This window comes from Pelophylax lessonae (genome assembly GCF_965119305.1).
Source record: "Pelophylax lessonae genome assembly, chromosome: 2".
In the NCBI taxonomy this organism is placed as follows: domain Eukaryota; kingdom Metazoa; phylum Chordata; class Amphibia; order Anura; family Ranidae; genus Pelophylax; species Pelophylax lessonae.
In genome coordinates, this window is record NC_138769.1 from 657,420,576 (window position 1) to 657,439,859 (window position 19,284).

Genomic DNA, 19,284 nt, shown 5'->3' on the forward strand with positions numbered 1-19,284 from the left:
GTCTTCAGTGTGGCAACTTGCACTGAAATAAGCAACATCACTGAAGGAACTTCAAGGCCCTGAATCTTACACAAAGCACTTTGTCAGCTGTCCCATCACCTTCAATTCTCATTTGAAATGGGTCCGATTTGAGAAAAATACATGGGATGAAGTGGCTGAAAATGTCAGTTGGATGGCTGCACTGCTGACCTCACTGGCAACAGTGCTTTGAGTCTGAAGATCAGAAAAAGAAAAGAAAGCCATTAGTATCCAAAGCAAGACAGTTAACATGACAGCTCAAGCAAAGATCTTAGGAGTGCTCTGCAATGGTAGCTTCCATATTTGGTTTTCATGCCATTACTCCAAGTCATAAGAAGTTTTTTCTCTTGCACCATAATGTTGCTAGGTCATTTAGGCTGAGAGGTAGCACTGTCCACATTGCTCAAGTCTCAAAATGTATTGCCTCGACTGATTAAAATCAATTCCCGGGAAAAGTAAAAGCACATTGCACTTTATGACCTCATGGAGGGTTGAAAGCTGTAATTCCACAACTAAAGCCAAAGGCCCCAAAAAGGACCAGCCATTTGGTTATACTTTGTTTCTAAACAATGTATAAACTACAATGCCCCTGCAAACACTAGTGTATTCAGAGCTTGGGGAGGGGGGGGGGGTAATTAGAACAGTCTGCTTCCATGTAAAAAACACAAATTGCATGATGCTGCAAAAAAAAAAAAAAAAAAAATAGAATTCCCTTAGTCAAAAAGAAAATTTATACTAAAGAAATTTGTACGAAAATCATACAATAGAAAAGATGAGTGAATGCACTCAACTTTCTAATCATACATGGATACAGGATTCTAAAATTTTCTGATTTTCTAATACTCATGACTTAACCTGGATTTACATCATCACCTTAACGTGCAAAGCAAAGACTTGAAATATATTTAACTGCTGCACATTTCAATGATACAAAACTGCCGACTTGAAGAAACGTCAGGATACAGAAATGTATCTGCATCAGCACAGGGACACCTGATACGCACATTTTTTCCAGATGAGCTTCTCATAAAATAGTGAAGGATGATGCAAATATCCACTAACAAGCATTGCAGTAGCCATGATCTCGCCTGCTGTGCTTTGCAGTGTAGGCAACTGGAGCACCCTGCACCAAAAGCATCAAGCTACAGAAGGCTTACAATTGTGTGTGATCCAGAGATCTCAACTAGGGAATTCAACTCCAGCCCCAGGTGGGACTACAAAGCATTTTTTTTTAAATTTCAAAACAGATGTATGATGGCAAATTAAAAACGTGGCCAACTGTTAAAAAGGGACTTGTGCCACACACCTCTTGCTATTCCACATCTCCTATACAGCAAGAGATAAACTGAAAACTATCAACATGCAAAATAAATAAATAAAAATCAGCCCTTAAAATCCCAAAAATTCTGTATACCCTATGGTAATTGAGAGTTTATAAATATGAAAAAAAAAAATTAAATTCATATTTTGCATGAGTTCATACTTCTGCTAAGGTACCAATAAAAAAAAGGACATCAGGATGGAAAGATGGCCTAGAATGAAGGTAGAAAGGGTACAGCCACCCGAGTCAAGCCGTGAAAAACCTTTTTGGGTCATGTGTTTGACTGCTGTTCTCTGGAGATTGTAAAAGCATTTCATCCTTGGGAGTGCAATTTCTAAGTATGAAAATTTCATATCTTGTATATTTGCATCTACTAAATCTAAGGGTCAGCTTTGTCCAACTTAAAAAGGGGCCTTTGCCTTCTGAAATGTTAATCAGTGTGATGGAGTTTATGGAAGTTATAAATATGTTCTAAAAGATAGTCAGATACCAAATATCATGTAGGTAAAATTAGCTATTCCTCAGGGGAGTTACTAATTAACTTTACCCATTTTCACCTCCTTCATCCCATTTTTCTCCCAATGGCTGGGTCACGCAATAGAAAAATAAATCGTTACCAACAACTGGATGAAGGGATGATGTAAATGTAGTCACACACGTCTGATTTCAAGCTTGCGTTTACAAAGTTGCAATTAGGGTGTGTTGGTGAGTTGCAACATGAGAGCAGTTAGGAGCTTACAGTCTCTGAACAGATACTAGATGGAATAGCATTAGAGCATGGTTTAACTCATTTGACAGTGTATGCATAAATGGCAGCAGGTAAATATCCATCACGAAGGCAGGATTCCCAGAAAGTGATACATCAATAGTTGTTAGAAAGTGCTACATGATCCCATGGCCCACAACTTGTACAGCAAGCACCCAACAAGACCTAGCTTTTTTTGGTCTACGACACACTTGGAAGTTCAATAGTATAAACTTGTGTTAAAGTTCTTTTATGGTGCACCGCTATAACGCAAGGTATTTTTCCTGCCAAAAGTTGCATTTTTAACATTCATATTATATACAGTGGACATCAAGAGGGTTTAAAAAAAAAAAAAAAAAAAAAAAAAGGAGCAACTTTACACTACATACAAAGGGTCACTTTTAACTGGGGTAGCAAACAATTTAAGGCTGCATACAGCACTGAAACCTTATGAAAGTATTAATCATCATCTTCCTCATCATAGTAACGATTTCTCTTGATCTGTTCTTCAACACTTAGTTCTTCCACATCTTCTCCCTCCCAATAGCCAATGTCTTGAGACTTTCGGATGTGTGTTGGAGATATATCCTTGGTCATTACCAGATCCTCTGTGCTTGAATGTTTAGAATGGGTGGATTCCTCAGGGGAGAGTTTCTGTTCGAAAACCTCTGCCTCAGAAATGTCCCCATTTTCTAAGAAGCTCTGCTCATTTGATCTGGCAAGAGATTCTGCCTTTACTTCAGTTTCATTTGACGACTTGTCTTCATTGGTCTCAAGCTTGTCTTGTGGGGGCTTAGATATAACTGTAGGTTTCCTGTCTTCAGTCTCATCTTCAAAATCGTCCCTTAAATTTAAGGAGTTACGCTTTTTCAGTACAGGAGATTGAGGCCGATTCGTGACCACTGGCTTTGCCACACTTAATGTGAATGGACGGCTTCGTTCTTTCAGAGAAGAACTTCTTCTTAATTTCTTCAAATCTGAGTCTTCCTCACTTTCAGATTTCAGTATTTCCCCACCTGGAGGCCATTTAGGTTTGAACACTTTAAGGTTCTCCTCCAGAGCAGTTGCTGAAGTAGTAGATTCAGGAGGAGGTGGCCAAGCAATTTTCAGCTTCTTGGTCTCTACCAGTTTTTCCCGTTCGAATGAAGCATTAGTGGTTTTGGCTTCCATGGATGCTGCCAGAATGCCAACTTTTGCAATAGGAGCATCTTCAACAACAGGACTACTGGGTTCTTCATTGGCACCTGCAGCTTGGATTAGGTTTTCTTGGTTTTCTGTGGCCTCTTTCTTTCCCTCCCATAGCTCTTTATGGGGTTTGTGCCCAAAACCTTCATCATAGTTTCCCTTAGCTTTGAACAGTTGGTTGAAGTGGGGCTTGCAATAAGCATTTCCATGTAAAGAGGCGTAATTACCAAGACTGTTTAGGGAAAAAGAACAAAAAACAAACTCAGTGGTTTATTAGCCAAACAATGCAGTATTCAGCAATAAAATCAAACCAAAGCATGCAAAAAACTAAAAATGGCAAAAAGCATGCTTGCAAAAAGTATTTTGTCTTTTCATAATGTTTCTCAGATGCTGTGAAGGCATAGCAGCAGAATCTAGGATTCTCCAAGACCTCTTAATCTTCCAAAATAAATTTTGCATTCCCTCACAAGGTGCCTTTAAACTTTATATCAATTTTACTAGGCAACTCTAGCAGAGGTCCCTCATTTTTGCTCATAGCCCTCATCTCTTCTGGAGTGTTTTATTACTCTGTGCTGGCCAAGGTCCTCCACCACTCATTTGGCCTCCCTACATTTTATTTCTCTACTCCTTCCTTGGCTTCTACAAAATACTAAGGCCTTAAAAAAATATACATACAGGCTTCACTGACATGGGCATTTTCTGCAGGGAACAGGTTCTTGCTGGAAACGTATGCTCCTAAAGTACTCGTGTTTACTAAACATGTAAAATTCACATGACTTCATGCATATTTTATGAATGTACATCCATTAAAATCTGCAGATATGTTTGGCTTGGATATGGGCTGTAAAACTGGTGAATTTTAGAACTACTTGAACTTGGTGCACGAGTCACTGTTAGAACCAAGTGTTGCAAATGCTGCATGAACTTGGCATCAATCCCTCTTGTTAATGTATTGTGCCAAGTGTCACCGCAGCTTTATTGAATCCCCTAAGCCCATCATAGAATATAAATAACTGTAGTAGAAAAGAAAAATGATATATGGAACAGTAAATCTGATGTGTGAAAAAGTACATATAAAAGCAACTATCAAATGCGAGTCGAGTTGCACCATAAACAAGATGAATATAATAAATGGTATCCCTTAAGTGACCAGTTCCACTAAAATCTGATGCATAAAATCATGTGTCCAGTGAAAACACGTATATACTAGGTTATGTATAAGTGGGGATAGTGAAAATTGAGTCCATAAAATGCATAAGCGTGAGACCAATAAAAACCACAATGATCCTCCAAATAGGATGCTAAAAAGTTCATACACATACATACTGATCAGTGAAAGTTCATTGACATTAACATGTGTCCAGTGAGAAAATGCCTCTTCCAAAGTGCAAAAAATTGTTTTTCATAAGTGCTTGTGCAGTGTCCAGTGATCTACTCCCTTAGGTGAAGCGCACTTACCAGATGCTGTGGACCCCTTAGCTGTATAGCATGTGGGTCTATCAAGCTGGGTTGGTAAGGGAGACGAGAAGTGTTTCGTTTGAGTGGTCACCATGGGCTGAGGCTCATAGAAGAAAAAAGGGTTCCAGGATAGTGTAATATGTATATTTTTGGATGTGAATAAAGGAACGTAACTTTCATATTTGTAGACCTCAATCTGCCTGACTGTTCAAGAAGGCTGGCATGTAGTGTGAGAAGGGAGCTGCCGGTATCGTGTTCCGAATTCCGGCGTGCATCCCACCCATGCTAACCACCGCTGCAAGAAGTGACGAGCTGAGAGACCGGATGCTACGTCTACGCATTTCGCCCCTCCCACAAAGCGTTATATTAGTAATGTAATGCCCTGTCGGAGGGGCAAAACGCGTCAATGTAGCATCTGGTCTCTCAGCAATCAGTATGTCACTTCCGGCAGCAGTGGTTAGCGTGGGTGGAATGCACACCAGAATTCGGACACAATACCGACAGCTCCCTTCTCACACGACACGCCAGTCGCCTTGAACAGTCAGGCAGATTGAAGTCTACCTGTATGAAATGCATGTATATTTTTGGATGTGAATAAAAAGGAACGCATTACACTATCCTGGATCCCTCTTCTATGAGCCTCAGTCCGTGGTGACGTCTCACTTACCAACCCAGCTTGATAGACCCACATGCTAAACAGCTAAGGGAGACGTCACCACTGAGGCTCATAGAAAAAGGGATCCAGGATAGTGAAATACGTTCCTTTATTCACATCCAAAAATATACATACATTTCATATCAGTAGACATGTGCCTACTGTTCAAGGTGGCTGGCGTGTCGTGTGAAAAAGGGAGCTGCCGGTATCGTGTCCGAATTCCGGGGTGCATTCCACCCATGCTAACCAACGCTGCCGGAAGGGACATACTGAGAGCTGAGAGACCGGATGCTACATCGACACGTTTCGCCCCTCCCACAGAGCGTTACAGAACTAATATAACGCTTTGTGGGTGAGGCAAAATGCATAGACGTAGCATCCGGTCTCTCAGCTCATCACTTCTGGCAGTGGTGGTTAGCATGGGTGGGACGCACGCCGGAATTCGGACACGATACCGGCAGCTCCCTTCTCACACGACATGCCAGCCTTCTTGAGCGGTCAGGCAGATTGAGGTCTACAGATATGAAAGTTATGTATATTTTTGGCTGTGAATAAAAAGGAACGTATTACACTATTCTGGATCCCTCTTTCTTCTATGAGCCTCAGCCCGTGGTGACCACTCACAGGAAACACTTCTTGGCTCACTTACCAACCCAGCTTGATAGACCCACATGTTATACAGCTAAGTGGTCCACAACATCTGGCAAGTGCTCTTCATCTAGGAGTGAATCTCTGGACACTTCCAAAGTGCAAAAAATTGTGAAGTGCTTGTGCAGAGGAATTTTCTCACTGGACACAGGTTTATGAACTTTCACTAATCAATATATGAACTTTTAGCATCCCATTTGTAGGATCATAGTGTTTTTTTTATTGGTATCACACTTATTTATGGACCCAATTTTCACTGGCTACAGGATTGTGGGTGAGTTTTTTTTCACTGAGCACATGGGTTATGCAATATGATAATTTTCACTGGCCACATGATTTATGAACTTTTATGCATCAGCTTTTAGTGGAGGTGGACTACTGGTCACTTAAGGGATGCCATTAATTATGGTCATCTTTATGGTGCAACTCTAGACTCCGTTTTGATAGTTGAATTTGCATTTATATGTACTTTCACACATCAGGTTTACTGTTCCATAAATTTTTCTCCACTACAGTTATTTATATTCTACGATGGGCTTGGGTAGTGCGCTGTAAAGGTTTACTAAAGCATTTTTCACAGTGTGGTGATCAGCAGCATTCCCATTGGTGGTGCCCATACTACATGTTATTTACCATTTATTGAATCCCCCCCAGAACTTCATATGTATCCAAACAGGGAGTTTTAAGCCAGCCATAAACTGTTCAAATCTTGGCCAGTTCAGCAAGGACTGGAGGAGGTTTGAACAATGTATGGGCAAGGCTGATTGTACCAAAGTTGATTGAGAGATCAACTTAGGTACAGCATGTTGGATTTTTCATGCGATTCCCAGCAGCTATAGCTACTAACGATTACTGTTCTCCTGGAAAGTACCGCTCCCTGCGTCTTCAGCCACCTCCTAGACTTTGAAGTGAAAACAATCATACTCCCCTCAGTGGATGCAGCTTTTGTCGACCTCCAAGATGAAGAGCTGAGTGACCAAAGTCCGCTGATCACTCTGTTCTCAGTCTTCAGAGCAGAGAGTCTAACAGTTGATCACAGCTCGGTTCTGTCCCTCCAGATATAACTGGCTGTACAGGGGCAGGCAGCTGGGTCAGGCACTCAGTGGTGCACTGGGTGGCTAAGCAAGCTGCCGGCCCATGCATCTGGGTGGATCCCGACACTAAAGTCGGGATCTCTCCAAAGTCTGGACCGGCTTAGTGACATCAGTAGTGACATCAGTTGACAGTGTACTTTAACCTGTCTGCTAACTACAGGTTACAAGGGTGCAGAACGAAGTGCACTCCTGTGATCCCCAAAGAAGTAGGGCCAAAAGCATTTACCACTTGCCATGTGGGGGACCCAATTGCAAGTTCTGTTGTGCCCAGAGTTGAGCTTTAATATGGCTAATAAATGCAAATGCAGGAGAGGGAATATTGGACAGGGATAGACTCAAAAATTAAAAAGTTTGTGCCAACAGAACTTCCTTCGAGACCGAGAGAAGATACTGTGATGCTTTAATGCAACATGCACTCCCAGAGCCAACTTAACAAGTAATCTATTGCACATAAGTTACCACCCAGTATGCTTTGCCCCTAGTCTTTAGATGGCTGCTCTCTTCAGAGCAACTGGGACGGTACAAGTTTGAGAGCAGGCGACACTGACTATTTTCTAATAAAAGCCCTGTACCTGCTGGTGAAGTGTAAAAATACAAACATTGCAAGTGACTATAGTGCAACTGCCAATAAAACACGCATGCTGTGCTTGTGGTTTAAGCGCTTGGTCTTTTACCAGCCTCCTCTGGCCACCATCTAATATGCAGGCTGTGCACCATCATTTGTGATGAAAAGGAAACTCCATCACACATTAAAAACAGCTGCAAAGGGAACAAATCTGAACAGTGCATTTTACAAACAATTTTATAGAAAAAAAAAAAAAAACACAATTCAACATGAAGTATTCTTTAGGCAGTCCTTACTAATGATCTACTAAGATTTTTTAACAAATACAATCCAATTGTTTTAGCTCAGTTCACAAGCTAAGTGATGGACTTCCCATCAAAGTGTACTGGGAGTTAAATGTTTTATGTAGGTCTTCAGAAATCTAGTTTGCAAAGATAAGAAAATTGTTCTTACAGTATCCAAGATTCCCCAGCACACCATGGATCTTGCACAGCAGTCCCAAGAAATGTTATTGCAAAGGGATCACATCAGGATAAGGGCAATGTTTTGGAATCACGCAGGAACTCTTCGTCAGGCATGTGATGGGGTCCTGCGAGAATCCAAAACGTTGCACTTATCCTGATGTGATCCCTTTGCAATAAAAAGTTTGACTGCTGTGCAAGATCCATGGTGTGCTGGCGATGTTTCTGATAGATCCAGTGTCCAGCTGATTGCTGCAGCACCCACAACAGCTTTGCCTATATCCAGGAAGGTGTGCGATGGGAATATGGACTAATTTTACTGTATCCAAGTCCATTGAGAGATCTAGGAATCAAGTAATTCATAGATGTATGGGTTATGCTGCTGCCTTCAGAAGATTACACTTGCAAGTGAAATACCATGAAGCCCTGACCTTAACCCTATCCCTAACAGTTGAGCCTCAGTTTTGTGAGCAAGCCAGGCCAAAACAAAGGGTTAGAAGCAATGAGTTTTAAAGTTGGGCACCCCCAGCTTCTTAAAACACCCAGTGAGAGGGGCAAAACGTGTCCAGTGACCATACTTCTGGCATTTGTAATGCACGCTGAAGCGTTGATCCAACCTAATCTATGCCCATTTCACATTTACACTTTGTAAGTGCATCTGCATTTAACGTTTTAAGTTCAAATAGATTTACGCTATGAGATCTCTTCCATTAACCTTTTTATAGTATGACTATATTCTAATGTACGACTATATTCTAGGGCTTTGTGTAGTCTACAGCAGCATCCAGACCTAGTGATCAAAGCCTCAGACAAAGGGGGGAATGTAGTCCTAATGACTAAGGCTAACTATGAACAAATGTGTCATGACATATTGAACAATACCTCTTGGTACAAGAGGATCAACTGTTCTACGACTGTTAGGTTTGGTGAGGATTACAAAACCCTTATAGGGGAGGCGTTCCAGACTGGTATCATTGACCAAGATACATATAACTATCTAAATGTGCGATTTCCTAGGGAGGCAACGTTTTACGCCCTCCCTAAGACGCACAAAAATCTACTTTGCCCTCCTGGACGCCCCATCGTTTCCGGCATAGGTAACCTCACCGAACATGCCAGTCGCTTTATCAATTTCTTCCTGCTCCCACATGTAGTGGTACTCCCTCTTATGTTAAGGATACTCTGGATCTGCTGAAGACTCTTGAGGGCATGGTCCTCCCTCCCGACGCCCTGCTCGTGACGCTTGATGTAGAGGCTTTATACTCGAGCATCCCTCACGAGCAGGGCGTCGGGATGGTTGGTACCTTCCTCTCTGAACAGGATCGTCACACCTGGCCCTTCAACCATTTCCTTCTTAAATTACTAACATTTGTTCTTACCCACAACTGGTTTTCCTTCAACGGTTCCCACTACCTCCAGGTGCAGGGGGTGGCAATGGACACGTGCTGCGCACCTGCCTACGCCAACCTGTACCTGGGGGGGTGGGAACGTTTTTATTTTTTCAGAGGAAACCTTTACCCAATATGTCTGCCACATACATCTGTGGCTTCGATATATTGATGACGTTTTTATTGTTTGGTCCGGCTCCTCGGACACTCTGACCGAGTTCATTGAACGCCTTAACGTCAACACGTTCAATTTGAAGTTTACCTTCTCTTATCATCTCAGAGAGGTCAACTTCTTGGATTTGACCATTATAAAGGACGTGAAGGGCCAGGTGACGACTAATCTGTTCCGCAAGCCTACCTCAGGTAACACTATCCTCCATGCTTCTAGTGCACACCCACCAGCGTTACTACGTAGCATCCCTTATGCTCAGTATATCAGACTGAGACGCAATTGCACGTCTAGTGCCGACTTTATCCACCAGGCCGGTCTCCTGCGTAGCCGTCTCCTCCAGAGAGGATACAGCAGGAGCACGCTACGGAAGGCCTATAACCATGCTCGCTTTAAAAATAGGGCTGAACTTCTTTACAAACCCAATGTGGTCCCATGCCAACCCACGGTCAGACTCATTACAGAGTTTTCCAGCCACCAGGGACTACTCAGGAATATCCTGAATAGACACTGGCACATGCTCAGTGAGGATCCTATTGTACGTAAACACATCAGTACTACCCCACAAGTGACTTTCAGACGCACGCGTTCTCTACGCGATCGTCTGACAAGTAGCTTTTACCAACCGTCTCGAGCTCCCCCCCCCAGGAGTAAAGGCACTTTTAGATGCCATCAGTGTACCTTCTGCCCTTGGGTGGCTGAGGGCACTAAGTTTCTCCTACCCAATGGTGAGACTCTATCCCCTACTTTGAGCTGACTGCAACACCCAAGGGGTCATATATTTAATGTACTGTGACTGGGGTTTTTTTATGTGGGGAAGACTGTACGTCAACTTAGACGTCGCATTAACGACCATGTTTATTACTCCTCAAAAGGGAAGATGCTTACCCCCGTCACTAGACATTTAGATCTCTACCATAGGTTCAACAATAGGTGTGCACACTTTTTTGTTCTGGAGGTTATTCCCCAAGACCCCCATGGGGGTGACTGGAACAGGCGTGTTCTACAGAGAGGCACTCTGGATTTTACGCCTCAATGCCACCAGTCGCCTAGGCTTGAACGAGGCACAGTCCTTTAAATCATTTCTGTAATGGCCTTCCCCCCCCCCCCCCCCGTTTCTTTTGGCCCTCCCTCCCCCCCCTTCTCTCCCTTCCTCCTTTTGGGTTTCCACATTACTAATTTCCCTTTCTTATTTGTGTCTGCTCTCACTCTCTCTGTGATTCATGCATGTTACCCTATACTAGGCGCTTAGTTCTTGCGCCATTACCATTGTTAAATATAAAAAAAAATTTTGTAATCATTATGTTTTGCTATTCATTATTGTACATGTTTTTTTACTATATTATTGTTTTTTGTTATTATTACGCTTCTGTCTTTTTATTATGTCATTTGTTGTTTTGCCTAGGTTCCAGTTTGCATTGAAGGGTGGAGTTCTGTCCTGGCCTCACTGGGTGGCGCTGTTCCACCACCGATTGCCACTTGAGCGCTATCGGGGTTTACTGTGCGGCCAGGGAGCCACACGTGGCGTCTTCATTTGATGACGTTGCATGTGGCAGGGTGAGCCCATTGGACCTCTGTGTCCTCCTTGGGCTCCTCCTCAACCGCGCTCTGCCAGTCCGGCGGATCCTGCCCCTTTGTACGCGGCGACCTGGCGCATGCGCGGGCTAGACGGCCGGGGTCGTAGTGACGTCACATCCGATGACTCACTGACCCGGGAACATTGGAGCTATAAAGGAGGCCGTCACCCAGCCTCCGGTATGGCGGTCATTCCCCATCCAGGGGTATCGGTCTGCGGTCCTATGAGGAGCATCAGGAGCACGTACTGCACGGTAATTCTGCTTTTTGGATCTATCTCTTTGATGATCTAGTCTATTACTCTTCCGCTAAACTATTCATTCATTGCCAGTTTCCTTCTACCGGAGGAAGTGCCTTTGACTAATCCCTATACCTTATGCTTGGCTATGTTACGGATTGGTGAGTATCCATTGCTTTTAACCCTTGATTGGCCTCTGCTCAGGGCTTCCTTCTACATATATCTGGCACCACCTGTTTCTCCAGCTTTCAGGTATCGGTCATGTATCCATTTTTCCATCTTCCACTCTCGGTATCTAGGGCACATTAACCCTCTGGGTGTTGGTTTCTGGTTTTGTCTCTATGCATGCCTTTTGTAGCTCTTTTGGATGGTTGTATCGCTACTTTGTTGCCTCACATATATGATCCTCCGGTGCTCTACTATCTCGGTGTGGCTGACTGTGTGGCACATTTCTCGGATGGTGATATCAACTATTCTAATAGGTTTCCCGGTATTTTATCCTCCACTACAGGTTTATATCTTATTTGTTCCTTTATTTTGAACAATTGATATTTTCACAATTGGCCACAGCAGCGCATGCTCCTTTGAGTTGCCTCAGCAGGTCGTCCCTCGTGATTACTTTACTGTTACTGAGTAGTTACCCTCCTGGTGCCATTCTGTTGGCTCCAGTGACACCTTTATACGGGTAGGTATCTTTACCTAATTGTCAAGTTGCTTTATATTTTTTCCCCCTCTTTTTTGGCTACTCTCTCCTCTGTTCCCCACAGTGACCTCTATGCTCTTGAGGCCCCCGGATGGGTGACTCTTGAGCCACCCCGTCTGGCCATGACAAGGTTGGAGGGTCCACCTCTCTGCTCCCCTTCTCTTTCCCTTCCTCTATGCAAGCTGGACCAGCATGAATATTTGTGAATACTCCAAAATTATTGTATGTACAACTGACTGCCAAACTGTGCGACTCGAATATATATATATATATATATATATATATATATATATATATATATATATATATATATATATATATATATATAATCATATAACATCTGGATGTACTCAATCTGTAGTGTGAATGTCACCTCTGATGCTAGGTTACTAATTTTGGCTTTATTTCACTATTCAGAATGTGTATCCTAAACAGCTCCGGAAGAAGCTTGAACATCAGGCGAAACATGTAGAGCAATTGGTTATACCAATCCGTTCCTTTGTGGAAGCTGTATCTGTACTGATGAGGACGCTCTGCGTTGCCAGCTCCATTGGGGGCTCTTGATTGCAGCGTATAGCACCCTCACTCATATCAGTTGTCACTACTTTGTAACTCTGTTTTCCTCTGTCGCATTGTATGTCCTAGTGGCGGAGTTATCTGTCACTGTGTTATTTGTACTTTTGATCAATTGTCTCCGCCCCTCTGGGGTCGGGTGACGTATTTTTCTCTGGTTTTATGCCTACCATTAATAAAGCTTTGTTTTTTATGTACGGTGCCTTGAAAGTCTATTATTCTATCTCCTTGTTCTCTCATCCCTATATTCTAATGGAACTGGTCATTACATTGGATGAGTGGAGGATAGAAGTAGAAAGGTCATACAGAACACATCAGGACGATAACATGCCATTGTGACTCAATGCAACAACCCTTGGCGAATGGGGAAACAGGAGGGGAGCACAGAATTGTGGATCCTGCACTAAGAAAGGAGTTCCCTGCACTATTGCACTTTGACAACTGCACATTATCACTTAAAATGTATGGATTATGTGGGATTTGTTTTTGCACCACTGCACTTTGTATATATGAATTTTTGTATATTTATTAACATGAGTGCAGGATATTTATGTCTAGATAAGGGAATTTAAGGAGCGGTACTGTTTTTTTTAAAGTTGATTTGCCAAGTCATGATACATACGTTTACATCACTGGGACGATTAGAAGAGTGGGAGCAATGCAAAAAAGCTCCTCATTCCCACATGGAGGAAGGACTGTATAGATATGTAGCATAATCTTGATATTGGCTAGTTTTACTACATGGTTTTTACTACATGGTGGTTTGGGGGGGGGGGGGGTTCCTGAAATGCCGTTATTAATTGGCCAATTAGGATTTTTAGAATGTCACTTTTATTAGTTAAACTCAAGCCAAAAAATATACCAACTTAAAAGGCTATTTTATATGGAAAATGAATGCCGAGTTGTCCCCTGTGGATTCTTGAGTGATCTCTTTCATGTACACCCCTGTAGTAGTAAAAAAAAAAAAAATTGGGCTAGCTTTCTATGGGATTTTTTTTGACATTTTATGAAAGTAGATTTGAAAAAAAAAAAAAAATGTGAAGACCGCTGCACAAATACAGTGCAAGAAAAATACTGCACTGATCAGTGCTTTATTCTCTAGGGTCTCTGCTAAAAAAATATATGCAATGTTTGGGGGTTCAAAGTAATTTTCTAGCAAAAAATACTAGCTTTAACTTAAGCAAGAAATGTCAGAGGCTTAGGCTCCAAGGGATTAATACCATCCAAGTTGTTGCATAAACATGAACATTGTCATTTCATGAGTTTTCATAATTTACGAGGGAGTGTTTAGGGGCAGAACTAGGGGCAGAGTAGGGGTTGGGTAAGGCAAGTGGGGGCGAGTAACTCTTTTAAGGCCTGTCTAGTAGTTCAGGAAATTTTGCACCCCGATTTATTGGACCATTTGCTGTAATTGTGGGGCACAATTCATATCAGCACTTTAGTATATTTTATAGGACAGTTTACTAATTGCTTTATAGGCCTACATGCAAGTTCTTTTTTTTTTAAATCAAGGATTGAGTTTGAGCATGGTTTATTATCACTTTGTATTGATGTGGGTCTAACAGATTGATTTGGACTACCACTGCCTTGACGGACGAGCGCTCTGTGGCCAAATTACTTTGTACACACAGGCCTAGAAGGCACCATATGCAGAGCTTTGTGCTCAAATATTTTATCTAATGTACATTTACACATGGTAGTAACCGGGACTAGGTTATACCACTACTCAAAAAAAAAAATTAAAAAAAAAAAAGAAGGGCAGAGTGCTTTAGAGCCAACAGACCTGGACAAAGTCCAGCATCACAAACAGAGCCCATGACCCAGAGGTCACATTCAAATATCTCTGGACCCCCATGGTCATTACTCCTAAATGGAGTCTTACTTGACTGGACACAGCATTGCCTGAACATACCAGATGCCAACAAGCCAGTACACTGGCAAGTCCCACAATCTAAATCCTAAGGGATCCAGGTGGAATGTTAATGAGAGCAAGCATGGCCAGGTAGCAGTTATGTGGAGGCCAACATGTTGCTTGAGTTGATTTGGAGCCACAAAATCCACAAAAGTGCAGAGAAAGGGTTCTCCCACCCCCTTGGACACTAGAAAAAAGACTAGACATGACATTGGTACAGGGTTATGGAGGGCAGGCCTTTTGTTTCACTGTCTAGTAAAAGTATAGACTAGTAGTTGTCAGGAGCCATAGTTGAGGCCCCTATACTTTGTACATTGACCTCAAATAGCTGCACATAAGGTTCAATATATATAACGATATACGGGACCGTCAGACTGCACAAATACTAGGAGAAAAAGATGGTCAGACTGGACGTGCTACAGGTTTGCTGATACTCCAAAGACTGCTGTGTGTCCAAGGGCACCTCTGACTAAACTATAGAAGAGCCAAGACGGAAGCAGATAAAGGAGTGTCCAGTCTGCTAATTTGGAACAATAAAGTTTGAAGGTGTTACAGACTGAGCAGTGTGCAGCCTTTTCCTGGAATTGTCTGCTACAGGTTTGGTTGGAGACTAAAAACATGCTGCAGAAGAGACTGGGAAAAGGTTACAGTGGGTGTGTAGAGATCACTGTCCAGACCCATTTACCAATTGCTGTTCCGACTCCAAATTTCATTTTACACATTGCACAATTTTCCTATATTCATTATGTATTTTCGTTTCCATATCTAGCGATGACAGGAAACATACTAATTTACATAATATAAATCTAAAAACAGAAAAAAGTTAGCACATCAATTCCTCATTAATATTGGACAAAAAAAAAAAACACACAACATACAAGGACACACCATGACCATAATAACCATGTAAAAGATGCACACCCTTTCCAAATATGAGCAATTAAATTAAATAATTCCTGCGCTTGATGAATTAGACTTGATTATTGTAGCAAATTACAAAAGTAAGCAACCTTACAACAAATGTGTCTGCGCCTGTTATATATACACTGCTTAAAAAAAAAAAAAAATTGAACACTTTAAGGCCCCGTTCACATAGGGGCGACGCTACCTCAGAGCAGCCACCACGGACTTCATAACATTGAAGTCTATGGCGGTCGCCTCCTGGTCGCCCCAAAGAAGCTCCGGACCCTTTTTCTAAGTCGGAGCGACTTGTGTCGCTCCTATTAGAACGGGTCCGCAGCTTCCCTACGGGAGGCGACCTACGGCGACCTGTGAGGCGACCAGGTCGCCTCACAGGTCGCCTTAGTGTGAACGGGGTGTAAATCAGAGTTTAGAATCACATCAAACTCCTGGTATATCAATTTTGTCAGTTAAGCAGCAGAGGGGGTTGTTAATCGGTTTAAGCTGCTTTGGTGTTAATCAAATTACCAGGTACATTAGATGGGCAACAATGAGACGAACTCCAAAACAGGAATGGTTTTACAGGTGGCCACTGACTTTCCCCTACTCATCTTTTAGGACTGTTTTTTCACCAGTTTTGCCTTTGACTAGGGTCAGTGTCACTACTGGTAGCATAAGGAGATACCTGGACCCTATAGGTTGGCAAGGCAGTCCAACTCCTCCAGGATGGCACATCAATACACGACTGTGCTGGGAGACACAGCAAACCTTCTGGCAATAGCATGGAGGAGATTCCAGGTGACAGCAGTTACTCTAGGAGAGCTGGACAGGACCGTAGAAGGTCCTTAACACAACAGCAGGAACAGTATTCTGTGCCTTTGTGCAAGGAGGAACAGGATGAGCACTGCCAGAGCCCTACAAAAGGACCACCAGCAGGCCACCAGTGTGAAAGAGTCTGACCAAACAATCAGAAACTGACTTATTGAGGGTGGCCTGAGGGTCTGACATCCTCTAGTGGGCCCCATGGAGCTTGACTGACATTTGCCATTGAACACCAGAATTGGTAGGTCTGCCACTGGCGCCCTGTGCTTTTCACAGATGAGAGCAGGTTCACCCTGACCACATGCGACAGCCATGAAAGGATCTGGAGAAGCTGTGGAGAATGTTATGCTGCCCATATTCAGCATGACTGGTTTGGTGGTGGGTCAGTGATTGTCTGGGGAGGCATATCCAAGGAGGGACGCAAAGCCCTCTACAGGCTAGACCAGGAATGGGCAAACTATGGCCCGGCGGACCTTTTAATCCGGCCCGGCCTCAGCAAAGGGTGGACCCGGGGCGCAGAGCAGTGCGCACCGAGCCCACCCATTGTGTGACAATAGCGAATGAAAATCGCTATCGTCACACGGATCCTCCTCCTGGCCAATCAGGAAGCTGGTCTAATACCCACTTCCTGATTGGCCGCAAGGCAAACCCCATGCCATTGGCCGAGGCGGCGGAAGGACTCGAGACGCCATGGGGCTGCAGGTAAGTGCACTGGTCTCGGGGGGGCCTCTGCATTGAAAGGTGGCGGGCACACTGGTCTCTCTGCATTGAAAGGGGGCACGCCGGAAGGGAGAACAACACTGTTCCCACTAAAATTGAAGGTACTATTTTATGAAAGAAATACATTGCATAAAAGTTTTGTAAAATAACTGCTTTTCTACCTTAAACCAATCTAATCTAAACATTTAATGTTACAAATTTAATTTATATTAATTCACACCATCCATCCACTCTTGGTCCAGCCCCCGGGTCCAATATATGAACCCATTGCGGCCCTCGAGTCAAAAAGTTTGCCCACCCCTGGGCTAGACAATGGCACCCTGACTACCACTGGGTATCGGGAGGAAATCCTGGGACGCCGTCAGACCCTAGGCTGGTGCAGTGGGTCCTGGGCTCCTCCTCAATAACCGGCCTCATGTGGTGAGCGTATGCAGCCAGTTCCTGGAGGATGAAAAAAATTGATACCATTGAGTGGCCCCACGCTCCCCTGATCTAAAGCCAATAGAACACCTCTCTGAGACATTATGTTTCAGTCCATCCGATGCTGCCAGATTGAACCAAGTCTGTTCGGAGCTGAGTGATGCCCTGGTCCAGATCTGGGAGGAAATACCCCAGAACACCATCTGTCTCATTAGGAGCATGCCCCGACATACATACAAGCATGTGGGGGCCATACAAACTACTGAGTACCATTTTGAGTTCCTGCAATGAAAATTTCAGCAAAATGGACTAGCCTGCTGCATCATTTTGTCACTTTATTTTCAGGCTGTCTTTGAATTTAGCCCTCTGTAGGTTGATCATTTTCATTAAATGATGTGACATCCTTTTGTTCCTAACACATTACCCAGTCCATATTAGTATAGATATCAAGCACAATATTTTTTCCCCATTGAGATCTGATGCGGTCAAGTGTTCCTTTACTTTTTTGAGCAGTGTATATGAATGAAGTCATCATATCCGTACTAGACTTTTGTATTGTAGACTATTATGCTGCAAATAAGTAATACACAGCCCCTGGTGCGATGAAGATATTCAGTTTAAACGTTCGCTTGGCTTGAATGATACTCCTAGCCTTGCAGCAAGTGAACGCATCATGCAGACATGTTTTGTCTTAATCCTAACATTACATCAGAACAGCAATAGCTAGCCAAAACAATCTAAATTCCAGATACATTTCTACAAAAATTAAGTCTAACCAATCCAGCATCACTGATGGGATGTTTAATTAAATCAAGACAAATTTGTCATTAAAAAACAAAGTGACTGTCACGAGAGAAGTATGAGGATTGTCATTGCAGGCCTCCCGATGCAAATGCTAGATGCTTGGCTTTCTGTGACTAAAATGGTCTTGGAAAAAGAATTCTGTAAAATGGTATCAGAATGGTTTTAAAATAATCGCTCTGCTTGTTTCAGGTCAGTGACTGACAGTGCCAAGTCATTAGAATGACATCCAGGGAACTAGCTTTTACAGAAGTCAATAATGGCAGCCAAAAATACTGAGACTCACTTTAATACATACATTTCTGCAAAAGGTGTATGCATTTCATAAACCGATTTGATGGTTATTGAGTGTCCTAAATTTATGTAATTCTTCTGTATGAAGTTTGCCTAGTGGGTGGCCCTGTCAGCGGCCCCTGGCCCAACATCCTTCAATTGATAATTCAAAGGAGCCAGGCAGAAAATTGTTGGCTGAAAAGTGGTTGGGGAATCAATTAGATGCAGCCACTGTACAGGCATTTTGTCAGCATGCAGGGCCAGCTGTCAAAATGCAATACCTGCCAACCAGACATCTGTCTATCCATCTGTGGATGATGGAATATGTTACTTTTATTAGTGTATGGCCAGCCTAACAAAAGTCAGTAGCAGTGACTGGTACCTGAGCTTGGTGGAACAGTGGTAACATCGAAAGCAGCCATTATGATACACTTGTTGGTTGGCAAAGAGCCGCTCCATGGGGTAAACCGTCTTCTGACACCCAAAACAGATCTCTCGTGCCGGCAACTGAAATTTCTGTTCGAGACAATGAAACATTTAGGACAAGTTTTTTATTCAGACGTGCAGCTTTATAAGCATGCAAAAATGTATACATAAAAAAAAAAATGGAGTAGGAAAGGCTACTAATTAAATTGTAAAG

General features: G+C 42.9%; 1 protein-coding gene across 2 annotated transcripts in view; it reads right to left on the reverse strand.

Annotated features, from left to right (window-relative positions):
• Positions 1 to 2,452: 2,452 nt before the first annotated feature.
• The window catches only part of LIMA1 (LIM domain and actin binding 1), an 83,006-nt gene continuing 66,174 nt past the window's right edge, over positions 2,453 to 19,284 (reverse strand). For both annotated transcript variants that reach the window (XM_082246524.1, XM_082246523.1), the window contains 2 exons: positions 19,027 to 19,160; positions 2,453 to 3,501 (listed from right to left, as the gene is read on the reverse strand). In XM_082246524.1, the coding sequence (XP_082102650.1) occupies positions 2,544 to 3,501; positions 19,027 to 19,160 (1,092 nt within the window). In that variant the 3' untranslated portion in view covers positions 2,453 to 2,543. The remainder of the gene's footprint in view (positions 3,502 to 19,026; positions 19,161 to 19,284) is intronic.